Here is a 21,703-nt window from a genome sequence, read left to right on the forward strand (position 1 = left end):
GATGCATCTCTAATTTTATATAGTTTTAACTACAACTGTGTGACAAGGTTGAGATAAGACTGAAAAGTTTGTTGAATTGAATTACACTGGCCTTGTTTATTTTATTTATTTTTTTTATTTGCTGCAGGTCAGGTGACGTCGTGGTCCAGGTCATCCAAGAATACTGGCACCAGCAGCACATGGGTCCGCCACCAGCACAAGAAACCATCAGAGGTGAGTCAGTGTGGCAGTTTGGTTCAGTCAACCAGACATGTACAGTACACAGAAATGTGTTTAATGGAACACAGTCTCTGTTTGGCCATTACAAGCTTACAGTTTTGCTTCAGTTCACTGCGGTCTGGTATTTGTTGTGGCTTTGCTGAATTGTCATAAATGGTCAGATTCCAGCATTGTGTCTGGTTGTTGAGGGTTGCTGAACACTGGCATGATGTGCAGCTTTTATGATTCAGTGGCTAATCTAAACCAGATTAGCAACCGAAACGCAGGGCTGTGTATGGTTTTGGACAAGCTCAGATTGCAGAACTGCTACTGGGTCGTTTCCTGTACAGAGCAGATTGATGTTGTGCAACAGCCTACAAAACCCTGTGCACCACAACACATGGGGAAAAAAAAAGCAATATCATTGTTCTGTCAAAGCAAACTGTTACGGCTGTGTGTGTGTGAGAGTGTTGTGAGAATCCTCTACTGGGGACAATTAAAAGTGACAAGATGTAGGTATTCACCAGGGCAAATTAGATGAATAGAGAGCATTTGTGGCCTCACACAAGTGTCCTTCCTAGATTTAAGATCGTGAAAGCTCTGTTACAGTCACTGCAGCAATATATCCGCTCTTAACTGGAGCAAACACTTCGGTCCAAAGTAAATACAGCCATCTCCGTCACCACAGCTAAATCAACCAGGCGCATGGATGGCACACAGATTGGTTGGCTAAAATACCAGGTTGGAACATCCATATGGTCATGATGAACAACCCCAAGGGCTCTGAAATGACCACCCTGGGGAAGAAACTGGCATAAACCAGTTGGAAAATGGTGCACTATACCAGTTGTGGCGATGCTTTGCCCGCCACAATCACACATTCCTCCCACTCTGTCAGTGAAGTGGGTTCAAATCTGTTTAAGGAGAACTCTTCTCTTGCTGCTTGAAGAGTTTCGCTCCAAAAATAACCCAATGCCATTTGGAATGAATTACTTCTCATGTTCTTCTCATGGAAAATTGTGTTTTTCTTTTTTTTTTTAATAAAGAACGGGAGGTAACAGCCTCTGATGGCACTTGAAAAATTCTGAAAATGTTCAATGAAGCACTTGAATCAAAAAGTCTTTTGCAAAATGAATTAATACCATTTCAGAGGGTAATTTGTTCTCGCCTCTGTCATGATTCCTCCCTATCCTTCTTCTGAAAAGCCAGTCAAAAACCATCTGAAGTTTAAGAGCACAAATGTTTCTCTTTTTGGAACTTTGGAAAGGAGAATGAACAGAGCAAAATGGCATGCGTGCCCCCGAACCGCCCTGAAGTACAAGTCATCAGCAGAGCATCTGTCATGCCTGTGCATTTGAAGCTTCCTCCCCCTCAGCTCCAACCCGTTTAACCACAGGCTGTTGGAAGGTCCTGTCAGCAATCAGTCTCTCAGTAATTACTACTGTAGCTCTCTGCTCTGACCGGGGCTTCAGCTGAAGAGCCAAGGGCCACGTTCCCTTTCATAACGCTGCGTCCTCGCCTCGCCTTGCTCCGGGGCACCCTGCTCTTTTTGCAAAGGGGGATGTTTTTCAGTAATCTTTCTGCTTTTATCGATAGCAGTGAGCGACAGGAAAGGTTGAACAAGGAAAAAGTGTGGGTGATATCTGACAGGTTCAGTGCAGAGTTTTGTCAAGTGAGGAATGTTTCAAGTGCATCTGAACTGTCAGAAAGGCTGAAAAGGCATTTGTCTTATATATTGACAGATCTCCCTGTTTTTGGTTTGTAGTTTTTAGCTACTTGCTCTTTTCAGGGTTTGCTCACTTGTTGATTCTGTCGTCCATATTATTCAGTTTTTTGCCCTCCAGCCCCTGATGGGGGAATGACTTTTCATTTAAATGGTGTCTTTGTGTTTAGATGAATGATGATAAATTCAAACATTACTGCTTGAAGGGTTTGGATATTAGCTATTAGCTTTTTGAGAGTGCAAGCCGATGATGTAACTTTGTGTAGTCATTTCATTAGGGAAGTTCATCTCCACTTCATCAACATTATCTGTCTTGTAAATTAAGAGATTGGAGCTTTGCGACAGTTTCACTTTTTGTCATAGTCGGCTTAAGTTTGTGACGAACAAAGAGTGATGTTAGTTCAAATGTGCAGCAACATGAATGCCTTCGAGGACAGACTGTGCATGCTTTGCTATTTTCATACAAGACTTAACATTGAGACTACAAACACGTCCAAAAGACACAGAATTCTTGGGAAGAAGCAGTGAGATATTACAGGCTTAGATTCTAACAGGTGTTTTTTGCCTCTAGATATGCTGGGGAAAATGTTATGTGACCTGCGTCATTTAAACACCTCAGACAGCACGTGCAGTTTGTTTGTTGATTGGGTATTGTGACAAAGTAACTGTCCTTCAGCTTTTGATCAAAGGACTTCCTCAGAAACAACTGGTTGCACGTCAACACTTCAACCAGAAGTGTCTGTAATTGCTGCTGGTGTCCTGAGGCGACAGCAACAACCTGAAGTGGGATTTACAGGTCAGAGGTCATGGCCTTGTTTTAAGCTGGGGCACACATTTGAGGTCATGTTGCTCTCTCTCTCTTGTTAGGAAGTGCTGGAACTTTCCCTTTTTGTTGCTTGTGGCGGCCGCTGTAAACAGGCACAACCACCAACTGTAATAAAGGATCGTGATGTGACTATCATGCACATTTATTTTGGATGTGAGTGAAAAAAAAATAACATTTTTAATACTATTTTCATCAGATAAACATAGCTTTTTGCCGGATGCACTGTGATGGGGTAATGTGTCTGTTTGTGTCTATGCAAGGCTAATAACTGTAATATAAGCTGATGTTTTTAGCGGATGTAGCCTGCAGCTGACAGCTCTGGTTGCTTGATAATAGTAATTCTGTTGAGAAATCTGAAGTTATCAACTTTCCTTTACAATGTTATGATTTTGCAGAGAATCCAACTGGGTTGCAGCCATTTAGAATAGCTAAATAGCTGATGGTTTTACTTACTGATGTCATAAAAAGGCATCATTATTACATTGAGACAGTATGAAAACTCCCCTCAGCGCATTTAACTACTGTTCAGCTTTGCAGAGAGCATTGCCACACATACCTGCCAAGCATCTGAAATCTTTTGGTTTGTCCAACCAACTTAAAAAAATAAAAAATAAAAAATCTGTAAAGACAATGCGCAGAAGCCTTGTCACAAACAGAAAACAGTCTGGAAAGGGCTCACCACAGCAGCCGAGAGTGGAGTGGTGGAGTGAAGTCTCAGCTTTTTGGGAGGAGTGAGCTTGACGCAGACTGTTGTCCCTTTGACCTGACTCATTAAAAAGATGTAATGACTTTCTGTTTATCTAAGCTGTAGATACATCAGGATCATAAAGATGAGAGAAACAGCTACCAACACCAAATGTCACATTAACATATGGCATGTGGTGAGAATTTCTGTAAGCAGATGATGCTGATCAGCCCTATGACATAACTGCATCTGGTTTTTCATGTCGCTGATGGACTGGGTCGCCGTGTCTTCACCCACACACATTCACCTTTTTTTTTTTTTATTTGTGGTTTAACACAGACGTGTATTTGATTTGAAACGACATGAATGTTTGACAGCGATAGAAGCAGGACATCACCCAAACAAAGTGCTTTTTAAAATGATGAGGAAAAACAGAACGACAACACAAGGTCGAGAAAGGGTGATATTTTTAGGCAGTGAAGAATCCTCATCAGTGCATCCCTACTGGGAAGAAAATTGAACAGTGGCTACAAAATGCGGACACGTTTATGGAATGAGACTCACCCTTGGTTAAAGGGAGGTGTGGCGGATGGTAAACACTGTGGACTTGTAATGACAACGTAGCTCCTTTCTAAAAATGAGCCGGCTCTATTTGCGCCTTTCGTTCCAGCTTTGACTTTTCTTAGAAGTGGTTTCGAAAGCTTAAAAACGGTGGAAGGAGGACACAGTGAAACGCTTCCTTTTTTTGTCTTTCCATCTCAATTTAGATGAAGACACAGATTAAGGATTTTTAAAAATGTTGAAGGCAAACAGGAAGTCATTATGACATAAAGTAAACACGCAGGCGGCACAGTATTTGAGTTTGTGGTTAACGGTTTAGGGGACAGAAAACAGTAGCATGAATTTTTAAAGTGTGTGTTTGTGCTTTCATGCACATCTTACTGATTTTGAAAAAAAAGAAAAAACTTGTCTAAAGAAAATAAATGCAGTGTAATGTAAAGTAGCTGCAGTGTAACTGAGTCACTGGTCAGAGAGGACAAGCAGCTCTTGGCCTCGTCTCTTCTGACAAAAGCAGAGCTCCACTTCTTTAGAGAAATCCCCCCCGCGCTCCCCTAAGGGATTGTGTGACACTTGTCAAAACACAGCAGCATGGGCAGAGGACACACACACACACACACACACACACACACACATTAGAGGGTGCTTGACACAGTATATTGAGACCGAAACATGAATACAGAAACACTTTGCACTCTTGGGGGTTTCTACCAGGCTTGTGGTATTGAAATGTTGTTGGACAGGGGAATCTCTGTATTCAAATCCCTTGTTTCATTCAGTGTTTGTATGTAAGGGATACACACTTCTCTCTTTACAACCACACTTAATAATAGGTTGCTACATCTGATCAAAAGTATTTTTTAATGAGCTTTGAATTAAATATTAACGAGAGAAGTGTCAGAGATGATGCAATATGGGGCACGGCTGAGCCGAATGATCTTTGTGGTTTTACCAGATCTCACTGTTTCTGGGGAGTGCCTTCAAACTGGGTTAATATTGTAAGGACCTGCTGTAATCTTCTGACATATATTACAAGCTCAGCACAGTTTCTTTTAAAAGTTATTCAGCTCATAATTTACAGCTTGGAAATGTAGCTTATACTAAGAGTAGCAGTTTGTAAGGTGAACATGTACTGGAGCTCATAGTGAGAAAAGAAGAAGGCACAAAACCAGGAGCAGCACTCATTATTTCCTTTTAGTTTTCAGGCAGTTTTACATAACATTGTGAGTTCACTTTGCTTGTTGAAATCACTCTATGAAAGCATATTGGCTATTATTATTGTCCTTTCTGTGTTTTGGTGGAAGGACAATGACTTAATGAAGGTCTGATCGGGTTTCATAGTTTCCCAGCTTGCTTCCAAGTGAGTGAAGAGAGTTTTTCTGATAGGTAACAAGCAAAGCTGAACGTTATCTAACTGGTACAGTTTGAGGTTTTGCAGCCTAGAAATGGTTCTCGAACAACAAGTGAAATCAAGAGAGCAAGCTACTCCCCGTTCACTGTAGGAGGAAGGAAGTGGTATCGATGGAGGTTGCCAAAAACAAAATGACATAGCAGGTGTGAAACTCTCTCTTTGTAGCATCATTGTTTCATGGGCATAAATAAGGTTGTGCTAACTGCATGTGTGTGAAGGTGCAAGTCAAGTGCACATGCATTTATGTGATGCAACTGTATCCATAACAATCTTTGACTGTGCAGCAAAGGTGTTGGTGCTCAGTGGGATGCACGTTTATCTGTAATGCACATGTTGTGTTCATGCAGCTTCGCCTCAGGCAAAATGACAGTGAAACTTGATGATTACTAAATAGAACTAGATTTTATTAGCGATGTGTTCAGAGTCTAAGCGAGAACATATTAAACTAATTAGTCATTTACAAAATAACTGCATCACGTCGTGTTTTTTCTGTATCATAACTCCCTTTGAGGATATTATTGTCTTAACTTGGAGGCTACTTCACAAAAAACTGTTTCACTGTCTAGTAGTAGGACTCTGCAGTATATTGAGTTAATGTCCAGTGTTTCCCACACATAGACTTTATAAGGTCAGACCACCCTGTTATATTGATTGCCGCCTAAGTATATTTGGTAACCCATTTTAGCATATTGTACTTTCCCACTTGTCAAAAATCTCTTTGGGTCCATATTTGACAGTGACAATGGTCATTCCTGCAATATTTGTCAGTATTTGGTAAAAACTATTTTGACTTTTATTTGTTGCCCAGTACTAACATTTATGTGCTGTGTATCGCGATATAGCCTGAAACTATTGTGTTATTATTTTATCACTATAACGCCCAGCCATTTCCAATACGTAATCAGTTGTATGTTTGTTTCTGCAATAGTGTTACTCTTAAGAACTGACTTCATAATTTTTGCTGTGGTCATGGTGTCATAATGTTTAATGTTAGCATCTTCAATAACAGATTGTTGCTAGAATGGGAAGTTTCTCTGTGCAAATTTGTAATTCTTCTTACTAATAGTCAGAGTCATAGAACATTGTGTTGTGAGCAAGATGAAGAAGTTGAAAATGCTAAAAAAAAACAACCACCAATTTGACAAAATGAGAACAGATGAAAATCATTGTGAATGGGTTCAAAAGTGAAAAATGCCAGTGATCAAGTAAATAATCCATGAAAAAGAAAAGTGCGGTAGTTGTTACAGAAAGTAAGCCAAGGAAAAGTCACTGTGTTAAGAAACAGCAGCTGACTGATGGAAAACACAGCAAGCCTGTTGATGATCATCGTTTTCCTCCTTATTGGTTGCGCTCGCCGAGATAATATCGCAATCAAATTAGGGATATCGGAAAATTTCCTTGGGCTGTTGACGAGCTCTGCGAACCGTTCTCGTGTTTTTAAACAACTTGTATGTTAAACTTTTGAGTCCGAGGCAGCTGCGCCCAGATGTGCAGATGTTATAGCTGGATCACTGTCAAAGTTGCATTATCCCTTATTGTGTTAACTCATCAACTTGCCAACATCCTCGCAAGACATTACAATTTCCAGCCCTGTAGAATTCTGTTGGACAAGTATAAATGGTTAAGTGATCATGTGAACAGATAAAAGCGTGGGTATTTATATATGAGTGTGTGTGTGTGTGTGTGTGTGTGTGTGTGTGTGTGTGTGTGTGTGTGTGTGTGTGTGTGTTATCAGGCTAGCAGCTGCTGTAGCTCATTAGGTTCTGGTAGAAACAGCTGTGAAACTCCATGGCAACCAGATGCAAACAGCTGTAGGAATGCACAAAGTTGATGTTGATACACACGGACACACACGGACACACACACACGGACACACACACACACACTCAGTCTGTGTGCTAAGCCCTGTGAATGGACAGCCTAGTTCGATGGTGAAGAGCTTTGTATGTCGACACATACCAGCCAGGAGATGAGTGCAAATAAACACACACACACACACACACACACACACACACACACACACACACACACACACACACACACACACACACACACACACACACACACATGCACACACGCACACGCGGGCCAACACAGCCTCCAGCCATTATATTAAACTGTCAGTATTGCTCCTGTTGCTCGCCTCCCAGGTATTCGAGAAAAAAACCCAAAACACTATTTACTCTCACTGCTGAGAGGGTGAAGGAAATAAGGACTGATTAGGAAGTGTGGGTGCTGAAGAAGGTGCTGGCTTAGGCTGACAGAGTGAGATAGAAATGATTGGTGGGAATGATGGATGGAGAAGGAAGGTCAGGAGCAATAAAGTGGGGGATAGAGAGGTGGGTAGATGGATGGGGAATTAAAGAAATGAGTGGATGGACTGATGGGTGCGTTGATAAAAGGATGGGTGAAGGACAGAAAAAGTGCGTAGATGGAGGAATGGATGATGATTAAATGAATACAGATGATGGGTGGAGGAAATGATAAATCGATGGCAAATACCAGCTTTTATATCACAGTGTTCCTCAAAGATTGATTTTATTTTCATCTCAAAGACTGCTGACAGGGTGTTGTGATGCAAGATGCTGTTTGTGTGACAAGATCTCTTTCGACATGTATCAAACTTGTGAATGATTCAACCTAAACGAATAGTTTTTAATCAAAACACCCTGCAGTGTTTCATTCATCCTCCTTTTCCATGTTGGAACAGTGCTTTACTCTATTAATGCTTGTTGTCTGTAGAAATGAGATTCCCTAATGGTCAAACATTCTTTGGAGATATTTCAGTCGTCTCCTCTTAAGCATTTCAGTCACGGTTTGCAAAGAGTTAATTCAAGCGTAGCGAAAAGAAACCTTACGGAAGTTGTTGTGGGCTGAAAGAGAGCTATTTTGGAGTCGCAGACGTCATGCTTCCATCTCTGAGAGCAAATGTTTGCAGTCGACAGATAAACTTTTCTCCGGACAATATAAACAGTAATCAGATTGTGTATATTTTGTCTGGGGAGGGAAGTGAATATTTGTGCATCCGTGGGAATTTGTTTTGATTTTGCGTGTATCATTTGACTTCTTCATGTGTCTTGTTTGTTTCCATCAGCATCTGTCTCCCTCTCTCTCTCTGTTAGTCTTTCGTGGGTAAAGTTGCATATATTTCCACTGCCAGTCATGTGTGATGGCTTGATGGCAGCACATCAGAGGGCTAGGCTGCGATGCTGCGGGGCAAAAATAAATACACCAGAAGGAAGGTAATGGATAAAGTAAAAGGAAAAACTACAACAGTGAAAGAGAGCTCGACATAAAGGATTTAGTGTCGCCATCCGATAAAGATCCCATGAAAAATCTTGAAATTCAAAATTTAAGTATTACATCAAATACACCTGTCTTTATTGATTCAGAGTGCTCAGAAATATGTTACCATGTGTTGCATTTCAACATGTGAATGTGGTTGAAATTATCACTGAAACGTTTCAGTTGGTTTTTTTGCCGGTAGTTTGTATGAAAAAAAAAATAAATAAATGATTGGTCATAGCTTTGTATTGTTAAGTCAAATCCAACATTCGACTCACAAAAGTCGTAGTCACCATCAGAAGATGTGTCATTTTTTATGCAGTGAGTCAGAAATACTTAGAGAGCAAGTTCAACCACAGCCTTCCTTGATGTCTAACAGCAGTCTGTCATCATTTCAAACTAAAGATACAAACAAAAAAAAAAATCAGCAATACGATTATCAAAATATTCACAGGAAACTGATGTCTTTCCCTCAGGATCCCCACGCTTCACTGACATTCAACAATAACACTGGCAAAAGCATGGACTGTCCAACATGCAATCCGTCCACGAGATATGTCGTATCTCCTGCTTTTCTCAACAAGAAGAAAATCTCTCACGTATTCAATGTAAAACGTCCATGTGCAATTTGTAGGTGTAATGAAAAATCTTTCTTGTGATTGTATTGAGGAAAAAAAAAGATGAAGCGCCACAGTTGAAAGTAAGAGAGCTCCTTGAACGCGCTGAGCATCATAGATTGACGACATTTTTCTGCGAGAGCGTCTGACTGGATTTTTTTTTTCATTTCAGAAAATGGAAAAGATCTTTTGATGAGAGGTTGTTACTTAAAATGACTCACAACCTCTTAGCGTTAACAGTGGGCGTTCCTACTGTATGAGGCCAGCTGAGAAGAAGTGTGTTGTTATAAGACCAGTTCCTATTTACGAGTCTTAACGTTTATTTTGGCCTGCACACGGGTGGGCATAGTTGCACCCATCTGTCACTCTCTATAAGGTAAATCAAGCTACTGGTCTGTTAAATGGTGCGTAAATGGTGCCTATTCTTCATGCTTCACCTTTAGGTAAACCTGCTGAGCTTCAGAGCGGACAGCTACGTTGACTTCTGTTTAATCGTTATTCCCTATTAGCAAATTCTGCTGCTGTGAAGCGTGTCAGCCGACTGAAGTTGCAGGAGACGCAGACATGCAAAGCAGCATTAATCATGTAGTTGTTTTGGTTGTTTTTTTAGCCCACTTCGCCAAAAACTAGGTCACACCCCCCCCCCCATGCCTCTGCTTGCCATTTTACCAGATCGTCTGCCTGAGCCCGCCATACGAAGGGATGATATTTGCATCGGACTCTGTGGGGGGAAATTGGCTTATTGCTCCTGCCTCTTAAGTCTCCTTCACTCTTTCTTGTCAGTGACCCAGTTTTTTAACCTTTATTTATTGAGGGAACGTTTTTCTGAGCATGTTTGCTTCCCTCCCTCATCTTTTCCTCTCTCCGAAACATCTTGCTTCATATTCATGATTTTACACACATTCACACCTGGGAGCTGCAGAGTACAAGCACAGACTCTACATAGCAGATCCACTCGAGCGGTTTGGAGGCCACATGTCTTGTGGAAGCTAGTTATTGTGTAGAAAGCTTGAATTTGATATGAAATTAGATGTTCAGCTGTCATGCCTTTCACAAGTTCTTATAATCAAAGAAATGATATACTCTCAATCTGTAATTTTTGTTTAGTATTCCTGCCACATTATTTAACACGTGCAAGCTGCCCAGCACATTTACCTTCTTTGACATATGGCCGTTTAATAGCTTTAGTTAAGCATTTTGGAGGTTAAATGCCTTGCCCAAGGACATTTGAAAAGAAGAGCTTTTCCCTGCAGACTCCAGCTCAGAAAGCCTCTGGCTCAAAGTCCTGCATACTTAACCTGTAAATGGACTACAGTCCTGAATATTGATATTTACATTTACATTTGTGGACAAGCTGAGCGGACGATCACGGGCAATTTCTGCCTTTTTCTTCAGAATATCCTTCTATCTCGCACTAATTTCCTTGAATACATGATCGTGAACATGAACAGAGGGCAGAGTTTCTCGCTTGCTAGAGGCCAAAAATCACATCTGTTCAAACGGAGGAGCACAGTCAGTCAGTCAAATCCTTATTGAAGCGGGAACAAAGCTTAATTGCATGACCTTTGAGTGAAGCCTTGGCAATCAGCCTGCCCTTGGCGTGGAGGGGAGCGCCGCCGCTCCACGCATCATTCAGGCCAGGGGCTTGTGATGAGGAGCTGGCGTTCAGAGAAATCTCAAAAGGACTTGTTCACTGTCTCGTCTCACGCTAATGAGGGGCATAAATTGTAGGCTGAGTGCCTTTTCAGGGCTCAGCAGTACGAAGTTGGCTAATAGCTGCGGATGTGACATTTCGTATCTAAGACGGGAGAGGGGACTATAGAAAGAGCAAGAGGAAATCCTTTTCACGTCCCTATCAAATCCTTTATGTGTTCTTTGAAAAGTGTCAAGTCAGTAAAGGCTGTTGATGTGAGCGATTCGGTTTAGCAAGAGATAATGTTTCTGCATAATAACGGCGACTCCCTTCACTGTTGCTCTTACGCCTCTTTCCCTCTCATCCGTCCTGAGCTGCAGCAGAGTGAATCGAGCCGTTGAATGGTTTCTGGAGGCCCGTGCTCTCTTTACGCCGCATGGGGCCTGTTCTACAACATTCATGATAAAGCAAGCCGCCATCTGAGCTATGTCTGAAACCATAGATGGTGAAAAAAGATTACAACATATTTTTGCATCTTTAGGCTGATCTGTAAAATCCATCACAGGTGGATTGTCAAGGAAGTTGCATAAATGTAACCAACTGTCATTAAAAAAGGTTTTGCTTCAAAAAGTTTTTTTTTTTTGGATAGTGTCTGTTTAATTTGATTTGGAATTGTGTATTGTATAATGTGTACAAGCTGAAGAGTTTGTACTTGTCATTACCACCATTTGTTGACAAGAGCTTTGCTGAAACTGCAGTGGTCATGAGAACTCTGTGTCACTTCAGTGTTTTCTGGTCCTTTTCTTTAGAACGAGCGTCAAACAATCATTGCTAGTTTGCCGATGTTTTGATAGCTAACTAGTTAGCTAACATTACATTGATATTGCCAATTTCTTAGTGTTGCACTGATGGTATATGATGCCAAAAATGTAGCTGAAGTCCATCAGAGAAGTTTCTGCAGATGCTACCGCTCCTCTAATATTAGTAATTTGCTAATGTTAGACTTTGAAGCGCTGCTAGTTGCCAGGAAGTGAAGCAGTGTTCTTATTGATGACTTGATTGATTGTGTGAAGTCGTGAATCAGTTGTGAGCATCTTTGCTTGTCTGTCTCCATCAGATAAATGGTAAATATGACTGTGATAATGGCAGGATTAGCATAGTCACGCAAGAGAAGTCACCACAGCTGCAGACGGTGTAATGGAAATGGCCAGTTGTCAAAATTTATGACACCTGATGACGTGTGAGTGTTGAAAGATATGTGAGATTGAAACCACTACCCCCTCCGTTCCGATGGGCACTTGAAAAAGAGGAGCAGGGGAAAAAAATTGATAGCGAATGGTGGGTGCTGCTGTCTGAAATGTGAGGTGTTTGTCCTGGAAAAGAAACTCCAGCAGGTGTTTTGAACAGCAAATCGTAGATGATTTAATGAACTGGTTAAAATTTGAACCTTGGTTGCAGTGGATCAGGATTGAGAGTAGCACGTTATGAAAAATGTCATGGATATTTATTGTAAGAACACCTGGGCTCTGCACTAATCCAGCCTTGATTATATTCCCAGGCACTTTCTTGGCTGATACGGGACAGTTTCTCAGTGCATACTGGTCTTCCAGATAGCCTATCTTACTCTATGAAAAATATTTTTGGTCCTGCTGGAGTGCTTTATCTTTTCTCACCTTTTTTTTCATCCATTGTTTGAAATCCGGGTAAAATCATGAGGAAAAGATACCACCCAGTTGAATTTTCACTTCCATTTATTTCCTGTCTTTCTACTTTCCCTTCTTTCATTACATTGCTGTACCTTTCCTCCTCTTTTTCTCATCCTTCTCCTCTGGAGACCCGTTTCACCAGCCAGATGTTTTCTCTCCTCCTCATGTTTTCATCCACTGTCATCCTGTCTGTCTGTTAAACATATATCTTTGCCTTTTCTTGCACTAAGCTCTCCTCCCTGTCTCCTCCTCCCTGTCCAACTCGGTCAGAGGAGAAATACATGGGAGAGAAGGTGTCCTTTTTTCAGAAGCCTGTTGATGTGGAAAATCCAGGCAAAACATTGCTTCTGCTGTCGACAAAAAATATGAAGGAGATGGTCCAGTACAGCGAGGAGATTCAGAAATATGTGTGTGTTACTGTGCAACAATAGAAATACCCCCTTTTCCCCATTTGGGAATTTTAAAGGTTTTTACGTGTCTTTAAAAAGGCATTTTTTGTTGCGGATACTTACTGTGATAGCCTGCAAGAACACGTAGTTCCTGCTGAAAGTTATTGAAGTACCTATTATATTTTATTTCATTCAACCTTTTGCTAGAGAGCAGCTGTCTGGGTTACTTTTAGGTCCACTATTGCAAAACGTGCAGCCACACATGCATTTGTCGTGTATCATCCGTCAGTCAAATGAATTTGACTCTGTTGGTATCGAGGTACCAGATTGCTGTCTTTGTGCATGTTAGAGAGAGTGTGTTTAAATGTCTGCATGTGTTTGTGCCTGCTGAAATCACTGAGTCACTGTACTAATGCACCCACACACACACACACACACACACACACACACACACACACACACACACACACACACACACACACACACACACACACAAGATCTCTTCTCCTCTGTCTCATTCTGTCACTCTCTCATCAACCCCCTTTCTCTCCTTTCTGTCTTTCTCTCACTCTTAATCACCCACTCAACACTCAACACACAAACACACACACACACAAACACACATGCACACGCACACGCACACACACACACACACACACACACACACACACACACACACACACACACACACACACACACACACTTATCCCTGAGTCCTGTGGACCTTCCAAGCAGCCAATCACCAGAGCCCGTCCCTGTGCTGTGATGTGGCTGCTAAAATTAGACTTCTCTCTCTGTGAGTCGACATCCGCCATGACGCACTGTGGAGAGCCAGGTAGCCATGATGCCCAGAGAATAAACTCTGCTCCTTATTCTTTCCTTTCCTTTCCTTTCCTTTCCTTTCCTTTCCTTTCCTTTCCTTTCCTTTCCTTTCCTCTCGCTTCTTCTTAATAATGGCTCTTAACCCCTCCCTCAGTTTGAAAGTGTCTTCCGTTTTGTCTTCAGCAGGTTTGTGTGGATGTGCACTCACGCCTCAGTTTGAGTCTGTAAAGTTAAATCTTTGGACCTGTTGGAGGCTCAGGTGTTGGGTCTTTTTCACCATACACTGCTGCTGGCTCTGTGTCTGTTACACATTCTGACACAACAGAGTGACTATTAAAAAACCTTGTTCAGTAGGAATCTGTCACAGTGGATGTACAGAGGATGTACTTGGTGTTGAACTGTAGGAATTCCAACCCCTTACTGTGTCATTTAACTCATGTTATCCACTTTTGAATGTGGTCATTTATAGCAGCAGTTCCCAAATTGGCGCCCCTTTTTTTCAATTTAACATAAACTTTGAGTAGAGTGAAGCCTTGTATTTGGATGATTCAAGGGTACCAGCACATGATTTAGGTGCACCCAATAACTCCTCTATCACAATGTGTATTATGAAAAACATTCATTAATATGAAGGTTCACAATGATGTAGAAAATATGTTGCTAGGCAAATATTTGCTCATAGGCAGCTGTCATGGTTCTTGTTGGTCTTGACCTGCTAAATTTCAGGTGCACTGGTGCGAACAATTCAAATGTTTAGTCACACTCGACAGATTTTTGGCTGCTTGTGCGACCAAAACAGTCGCACCCTGGAGCCCTGTTGAATGCATCACTGCTCAGAAGTAAAACAGGCCTTAAGTTTAGATATTTGAGGAGAGCAAACATGCAAACATCACATGCATTGATTCTGGTTGTTTTATTTAGCCTTTGAAGCATTCAGCAGCCTTGCTGTGTGGGATGGTATGTCTCGTGCTGATGCTTCTAGACTCTACCTGTGTTCAGTGCCTCATCTAACAATTTTCCTCTGCAGATGAGGCATTATGGTTGGGAACAGCGAGTTGCTTTTAACTTTTCAGCTTGGTTTCAGTTCCTTATGCCGACTCAGTCCAAGCTGAAGGCTGAGATGTATTAGAAGTGACAGATCTTTCCTGCGCTGTTCTGTCAGTCCTGGAAATCTCAGAGCATGCAGCGTTACAACCAGCAACTGTGAGCTGTCACGTCATTAACCGAAAATGTATGTTCGCACATCTTGACATATATGGTGAACTTGGTCAAGAACGAGGGAATGGTCTTTTTATCAGCGTACATTCAGAACGCTGAGCTGGACATGTGCTGCCCCTTTGGCTCCTTTGCATCTTATCAGATGCCGATAACTGTTGCAAAAGTATCACATCTCATGATCACAGTAAAGAAGGTTCAGCAGTGTGATAACAAAAGCGAGGCGAGTCTCTCTCCTTCCCTCTCCATCAGCACTTGTTGTTTTCTCTAGTTAACTGGCGAGTCCACTGATACTGTGTGATGTCAGCTGACCTTCAAAAGCACATGTACTTGGATGCAAATGTCTGTGTTCATGTGTGTGTTTTGTCCTGTATTTAGCTGTTTCCTTCTTCGTCTTCATCTACGTCTTCCCTCCATATTTACATGTATTTGCTTCTGTGTTTATGTCAGTGTGTGTTGCTGCTTTGGTGTCAGCGTGAACACGTCGCTGTGTATCTCTATCTGCCTGAGTGAGAGTGTGTTTCCTGATTTGAAATGTCAGCTTTCAACAGTCATCCTCTGTGGTTTCTGTTCTGTTCGGCTGAGGGGGAAGCAGACAGTGCTAATCTATCACCGCTCCGCAGATGGAGATACGAGTCAGTCCCAGTCAGTCAGTGCTGCATGAGGCAAGCAGCCTCATCCAGCACACGACAGAGCTGGCATTGGCTCACAGTTTACAGAGCAAGGTGAGGGTAGTTTGTTGAAAAGTCTGCTTATACAAGTGGTAGGAGTGGAGGTCATGGAAATGCCAGTTGCAGCAATACAGTGTTTATGCTCTTACTGACGATGGCATCAGCACCAACAGTGGCAGTAAGCAGTGGTAGAGTATTGGCAGTTGCTAATGTAACAAGCTGATATAAATCTTTTCTTTTGACTTGTGTGTGTAGGCGAGATGAGGCGTCGGTTCAGTCTTGTACGTCTCGTTAGATTCAGGAATGTTTCGTTTTTTTTGTTTAAAGTTGGAACACATGAGCCAAATAAAGGCAGCAGAATCACGACTGCAGAGTTAAGATGGCACGGCTTGCAAGACTTTCAAAGAACATGCCACAACAGGAAGAGCAGTGGAGGTAGCAGCAGTGGTGGGGAGAGTAAAAATAATGTTAAAGTCTCATGAAGTATATTTCACACACATAAATGGCATTTTAGGTCGCTGAAAACTGAGCTTTTGGAAGACTTTGGCCAGGATCAAAATATTTTATCCAGTTAGCTTCTATTAGAAGCAGTTTCCTCCATTGTACATTTTCTGTAACCAAATAACAGATAACCAAGTAACAATATACAGTCTGCTTCCTGTTTACAACAGCACGTGAATACCTGGTGTATGTGAATGGGCATGTGATATATGTCTATTAAAAACCTGTTTATAAAAATGCCTGTGTATGTTTGGACTTGGCCTGAGTGTTTGACTGTAAAGCACCGTGTAACTTAGAGAAGTTACACGGTGCAAGAAAACTCTTATTGTTACACTTCTACAGTGACTTTGTACTGGCAGATTGAAGCACTGATGAAAAACACTGCACGTGCGTCGTTGTCTCTATGACAACAACATATTGACACCCACCTCTGTGTGACCGATGTTTGTTTTTTACCTGCCGCTGGGACATCAGAGCAGGGAGGATGTGGGTGCGTGACATGATCCATGGTTGACAAAAATGTGGTGAATGTTATCGGCTCGGTACATCACCAGCAACTTTCTGAAAAGTTGAGAGAGTTTCAATTCGGAAAAAGGATGCTGGCGCTGGGGAAAAAAAAAAAGAAAGAAAAAAAGCTCTGTGGACACGAGCCATTAGAAGTAGCAATAGATATCATGATAATGGTCGTGCGGAGCCTGAGTCGGCAACACTGTTGGGAGGAGTATTAGTAATAGTTATCATAGGTACCACAGCATTAGCAGTGTAGTTTTATGTTTCCTATTCTATAGACACAGTAATAAAAGTATAAGAAGAGGTAATAGTATTGTTGGTAGTGACAGTATTGGCAGTAGTTGTAGTACTTCTAAGTGTTGATAGTAGTGATAGCGCCTTGACCAGTTTGCAGACAGAAATTCTTTGACACAGTGCTCTTTGTGCCTGTGTATTTCAGTGTGATTATGAATGCTTGTCAGGCACTCAGCCCCCCTACTGGTACACACACACACACACACACACACACACACACACACACACACACACACACACACACACACACACACACACACACACACGCTCCACAGCCCCTGGTCATGTCATCGGTCCAGATCTAGATTGGACTTAATGAGAGCCCTGCATGCATACAGCCCATAACTCAGCATAGCATACTGACCTACTGACTCACTGACTGGCCACAGTTACGTGTGTAAATGTGTGTGTGTGTGTGTGTGCGCGCGTGTGTGTGTGTGTGTGTGTGTGTGTGTGTGTGTGTGTGTGGGTGTTTGTGTAAAGCTGTGTGTGACTGTGTGACAGGGACTAGTTGTGTTTGTTTGACCACTGTCTGCTCTGTGAGAGTGTGTGTGTGTGTGCGTATGCAACAGTTTCTGTGTGTATGTGTGTGTTTTGGAGTCCTCTGAGGAGTCTTATCTGAGCGGCTGAATCTCATCTATTTCATTTCAGCGAGAGGTCATCGATCACTCGGTGCTGCGTGATTGGATGGCTTGTGATGCAAAGCAAACCGATGACGGAACAAAAAAAAATAAACTTGAGTTATTGAAATGCAAATGAGTGCGACGTTTGCATCAGGACAGCCTGTCACATTTGGGGAAATGAGGCAAGGCGGGCTCTCTGCACACAGAGACAAAATAATTTGATTGTTGCTGAATCTTGGTTTGAGAGGAAGTTATTAGTAGACTGTTCATGTCTCATTTTGTTTTGTTTCTGTGTTTCTGGTTTGTGTGTGTGTGATAGAAAATGCTCCATATTAATATCTCAAGCTAAAACCGAACAATTCAAACCAATAAAAAAAACTGCCAGATGTAAACGATATAACCTGATTATCTTCCATCTGCGTTCTTTATGTTCATGCCCACCGCCTGGACACAAGTGCATGGTGTCGTACACTTGCCAAAAGTAGCAGGTATGTGGAGAAGCGAACTGCAGAATATGTGTTTTTAATACAAACTCTTGGAAAACTTAACATAGACCATGATAGGCATCCATCTTCAGGACGGGGTACAGCATAATACATGAGCTCACACCACTTTTGTGTTTGTCACCCAGCTGTTCTGATTGAATACGTTGTGGCATGAAAACACCAAACTTTAATAATCCCTACCCATTTAAACAACAGACCCGAAATCTTCAATCAGAATGAGGAAATGTTATTTGTGTAAACCTAGCTGCTATTTACGAAGACACCAGGTAGAGCGCAGGCGGTCAGCAGAGGCAGGCGGCTGCAGCGTGTGACCTTCTGGGGACAGGAGTACCATCAGAAGGGGACGTTTTCCAACACATTAATGTGAGTCAGGTTGAAAGTGACAGTAGAAGTGGTGAAGTTATGACTCTGTGGGCTGGTGAGGGGGAGTCACAGCTCCGGTGAAACTGGACAGTGACTGGAAACGGCGGATGATTATACTACTGCTTTGTTCTTGGTTTCAGAATTGTCACAGGCCTTCTCTCTGGTGTTTAGAGTAAATTGAGCCGTTTCCTTTCAGCTAATCTCACCACTGATTTACTGTGTTCACTTTGTTGCGGCAGAAAAATATTTAAATCAAACTTGATAAGTGACGTCTGTGAGCAGCTGAACACAGAGGGTGATTGTAATGACATGAATAAAATGCATGCTGAAGGGGATTTTCTGTCTATGTTTTGGAAAATGTACTGTTATCATTTGCTTCTCTGTTGGAGTCGTGCACGCACTCAATGTTTTCATTTGCAAATTATGATTTATTATCAAATTTGGAAAGCAGAGTGGAAATGGCAAAATTCAATCACATGTCCTCAGAAAAGTTATTAAAGTTAATCGATGTGGAAAATCTTTCCAGCAATGAATAAATCATGTGATAAATGGAAAAAAAAGAAACGCACTCTTTGAGTGATTACTGACAGAGTTTCCATGGCTGCCCCGGGCTCATTGCACAACAGTCCCTGTCCAGCAAAACCAGCCATAAATGATATTTGTTCTGTCACTGTAGAACATAACTCTTCATTAGTTGCTCTGTTATAGTACAGCCAAATGCATTTCTTTCGTGTTTGCATGAAGCACAGCTGACGTCCACTGACTCTGGACAAGACAAACAGTTACTCAGATCTAATCGGCTCTTGGAGGACTCTGTTTTTGCCCCATTTTTTCCTAGCTGATGTGTTTTTTAACCCTGAAAGCTGAGGGAATGGCAGCTCATTTGCATTTTATATTTTGCGTAAAATTTGCTTGACAGTTTGGCAACAGCGTCTGCTCATCTGCCCTCTACCTGTCGGCCTTTCTGCCCGTCTACCTTTTTTTTCTTTCTTTTTTAATATATTTTTTTACTACCTGCCCATCATCCGTCACTGAAGCTGGGTGACTCCCAACTGTCTGTCACAGACAGAGGAAAGAGACGAAGAGGCTGGGCGGTGGATGAGAGGAAGAGCAGGGTGGAGATGGGCTGACGAGAGAGAGAGAAACAAGGCAGAACATAAAACTGCAGGAGCTTGTAATAGTGTTTCCTAGACATTAATTAGCTGCAGTCATTCCTGTACAAACACTCAGTAATAAAACTGATATACTGAGCTCCTCTCCTCCTTTTCTCCTTTTCCATCTGCTCTTCTCAGCCCTGCATGTCTTGCTTTTTTCCCTCTTCTTTTCTCTTCCACTTTTGTCTCATTTTTTCTCCATTCCTTCGCTCTTCATCTCTTTGTTTTACTTCTCTTCTCATATCCCCGACCATCTCCATCCCTTTTTGTCTCCTCCTTTTTCTCTGGACTTCTCCTTCTCTTCAGTTTTTACTTCTCCTTCAGTCAGTTTCCCCCTCTTTTATAATTTTGAGACTTTTATTTATTTTTGCTTTCCCTTTTCCTCCCTTTCTCCTCTCCTCTGCTGTCCTCTCCTCTTCTCTCCTCTCTTCCATTAGTCATTTTCCTCTCATTTCCTCCCCTTTTCCTCTCCTTTTTCTCTTCTCTTCTCATTTTCCCCTCCTCCTTCTCTTCCTCTTTTCCCTTTTCCTTATGTCCTCCACTGATTTTCCCTGACCCTTTCTGCTTTTCCTCCTTTTCCTCCAGTATCCTCTCCTCCTTCCCCCTCTGACCTTTGTCTGTCCTCTCCTCACTTCCTTTCTCCTCTCCTCTCCTCTCCTCTCCTCTCCTCTCCTCTCCTCTCCTCTCCTCTCCTCTTTTCTTTTTCTATCTTCTCTTTTGTCAACCTATTTATCTCCTTTCCTTATCTCTCTACCTCATATCTCCACTGTTCTTCATCTCATCTCTTTTCCTTTTCCCTCTCTTCGTCTCTTCTCTCCACTGATGAGGAGCGGGAAGAAAAAAACGAGAGAATGTCAGTGAAAGGGGAGAAAAAGATGGACAGAGATAAAAGAGAGAAAGATTAAGGAGGAGTAGATCTCCCTCAGTCTCTGTCTGTCCTCCTCTCTTATTGCTGAAGGAGAAGGCAATATTCATCATGGCCTTGGCTCGCACACACACACATACACGCAGATACGCACGCTCGCACACATGCACATACACACACACACACACACAAACCCACACACACACGCACACACACACATATAAACATGCACTTGCAAACCCACACACAGACGAAACTTGAACACACACACGATCATTCACACTGAGTCGAGTTGTACGTGAAGGAAACACTCAACATACTCTTGGAGTTGCACACACACACACACACACACACACACACACACACACACACACACACACACACACACACACACACACACACACACACAGACTTGCTCCATTGCATTATTTATTTGTGCTGGCAGACAGTTGAGGCAGCTGAGCAGCAGAAGGAGGATAGTGCGTTTTACATATGGCCTTTTCATATACTGTTCTGTGACACACACACACACACACACACACACACACACACACACACACCACCCTCGTCTGTCCTTGTCTTTCATCTCTCCTTCCATTTACATTAATATCACCCTCTTTTCTCTCTTTCTCTCTCCCTCTCACCCGCTCTTTCACATTCCTCTCATACTCGGTGATTTGTCTTCTCCTTCTCCGTCCTCTCGATCTTGACCTCCAATCCTCTCTTTTCACTTAGCTAAACATCGGTCTCCTCTTCCTCATCGCTACTCCGTCCTCCTACATCACTATCACTCTCCTCCCCTCTCCTCCCCTCCCCTCAACAGTTATTTCTTTCCAGCAGTCCAGTCTGAAACATCAGCTCCTCTGAGAGTCAACTAAAATATACAGCATGTTTCTGCCTCCTCCCTGTTAACACATTTCTTTACCTTCCTCTGTGAGTATCTTTTTGCTCCTCTCTTATGCAAACTTCTGAAGTGTCACAAATACATCTTGAGCTCAATATTGAACTTTTTGAATACCAACCAAAATCATCTGGTTTTTAAACAAAAAAAAAACAACAAAAAACTTGGCCTGATCAGATTCTGCCACAGTAGCGGTGTTGCTTTTGGGATGGCAGTGTTTCCTCTATAGCCAGCATGAGGTTGACTT

The 21,703-nt window shown here is 42.1% G+C and overlaps 1 protein-coding gene across 3 annotated transcripts in view; it reads left to right on the forward strand.

Annotated features, from left to right (window-relative positions):
- jade2 (jade family PHD finger 2) overlaps positions 1 to 21,703 on the forward strand; it is a 187,133-nt gene that overhangs the window by 32,179 nt on the left and 133,251 nt on the right. For all 3 annotated transcript variants that reach the window (XR_005078508.1, XM_037119163.1, XM_037119164.1), the window contains exon 3: positions 128 to 213. Coding sequence is in view for 2 of the 3 variants with exons in the window: in XM_037119163.1 (XP_036975058.1) it covers positions 128 to 213 (86 nt within the window). In the remaining variant the exon portion in view is untranslated. The remainder of the gene's footprint in view (positions 1 to 127; positions 214 to 21,703) is intronic.

Source organism: Acanthopagrus latus, chromosome 13 (genome assembly GCF_904848185.1).
Source record: "Acanthopagrus latus isolate v.2019 chromosome 13, fAcaLat1.1, whole genome shotgun sequence".
NCBI lineage: Eukaryota > Metazoa > Chordata > Actinopteri > Spariformes > Sparidae > Acanthopagrus > Acanthopagrus latus.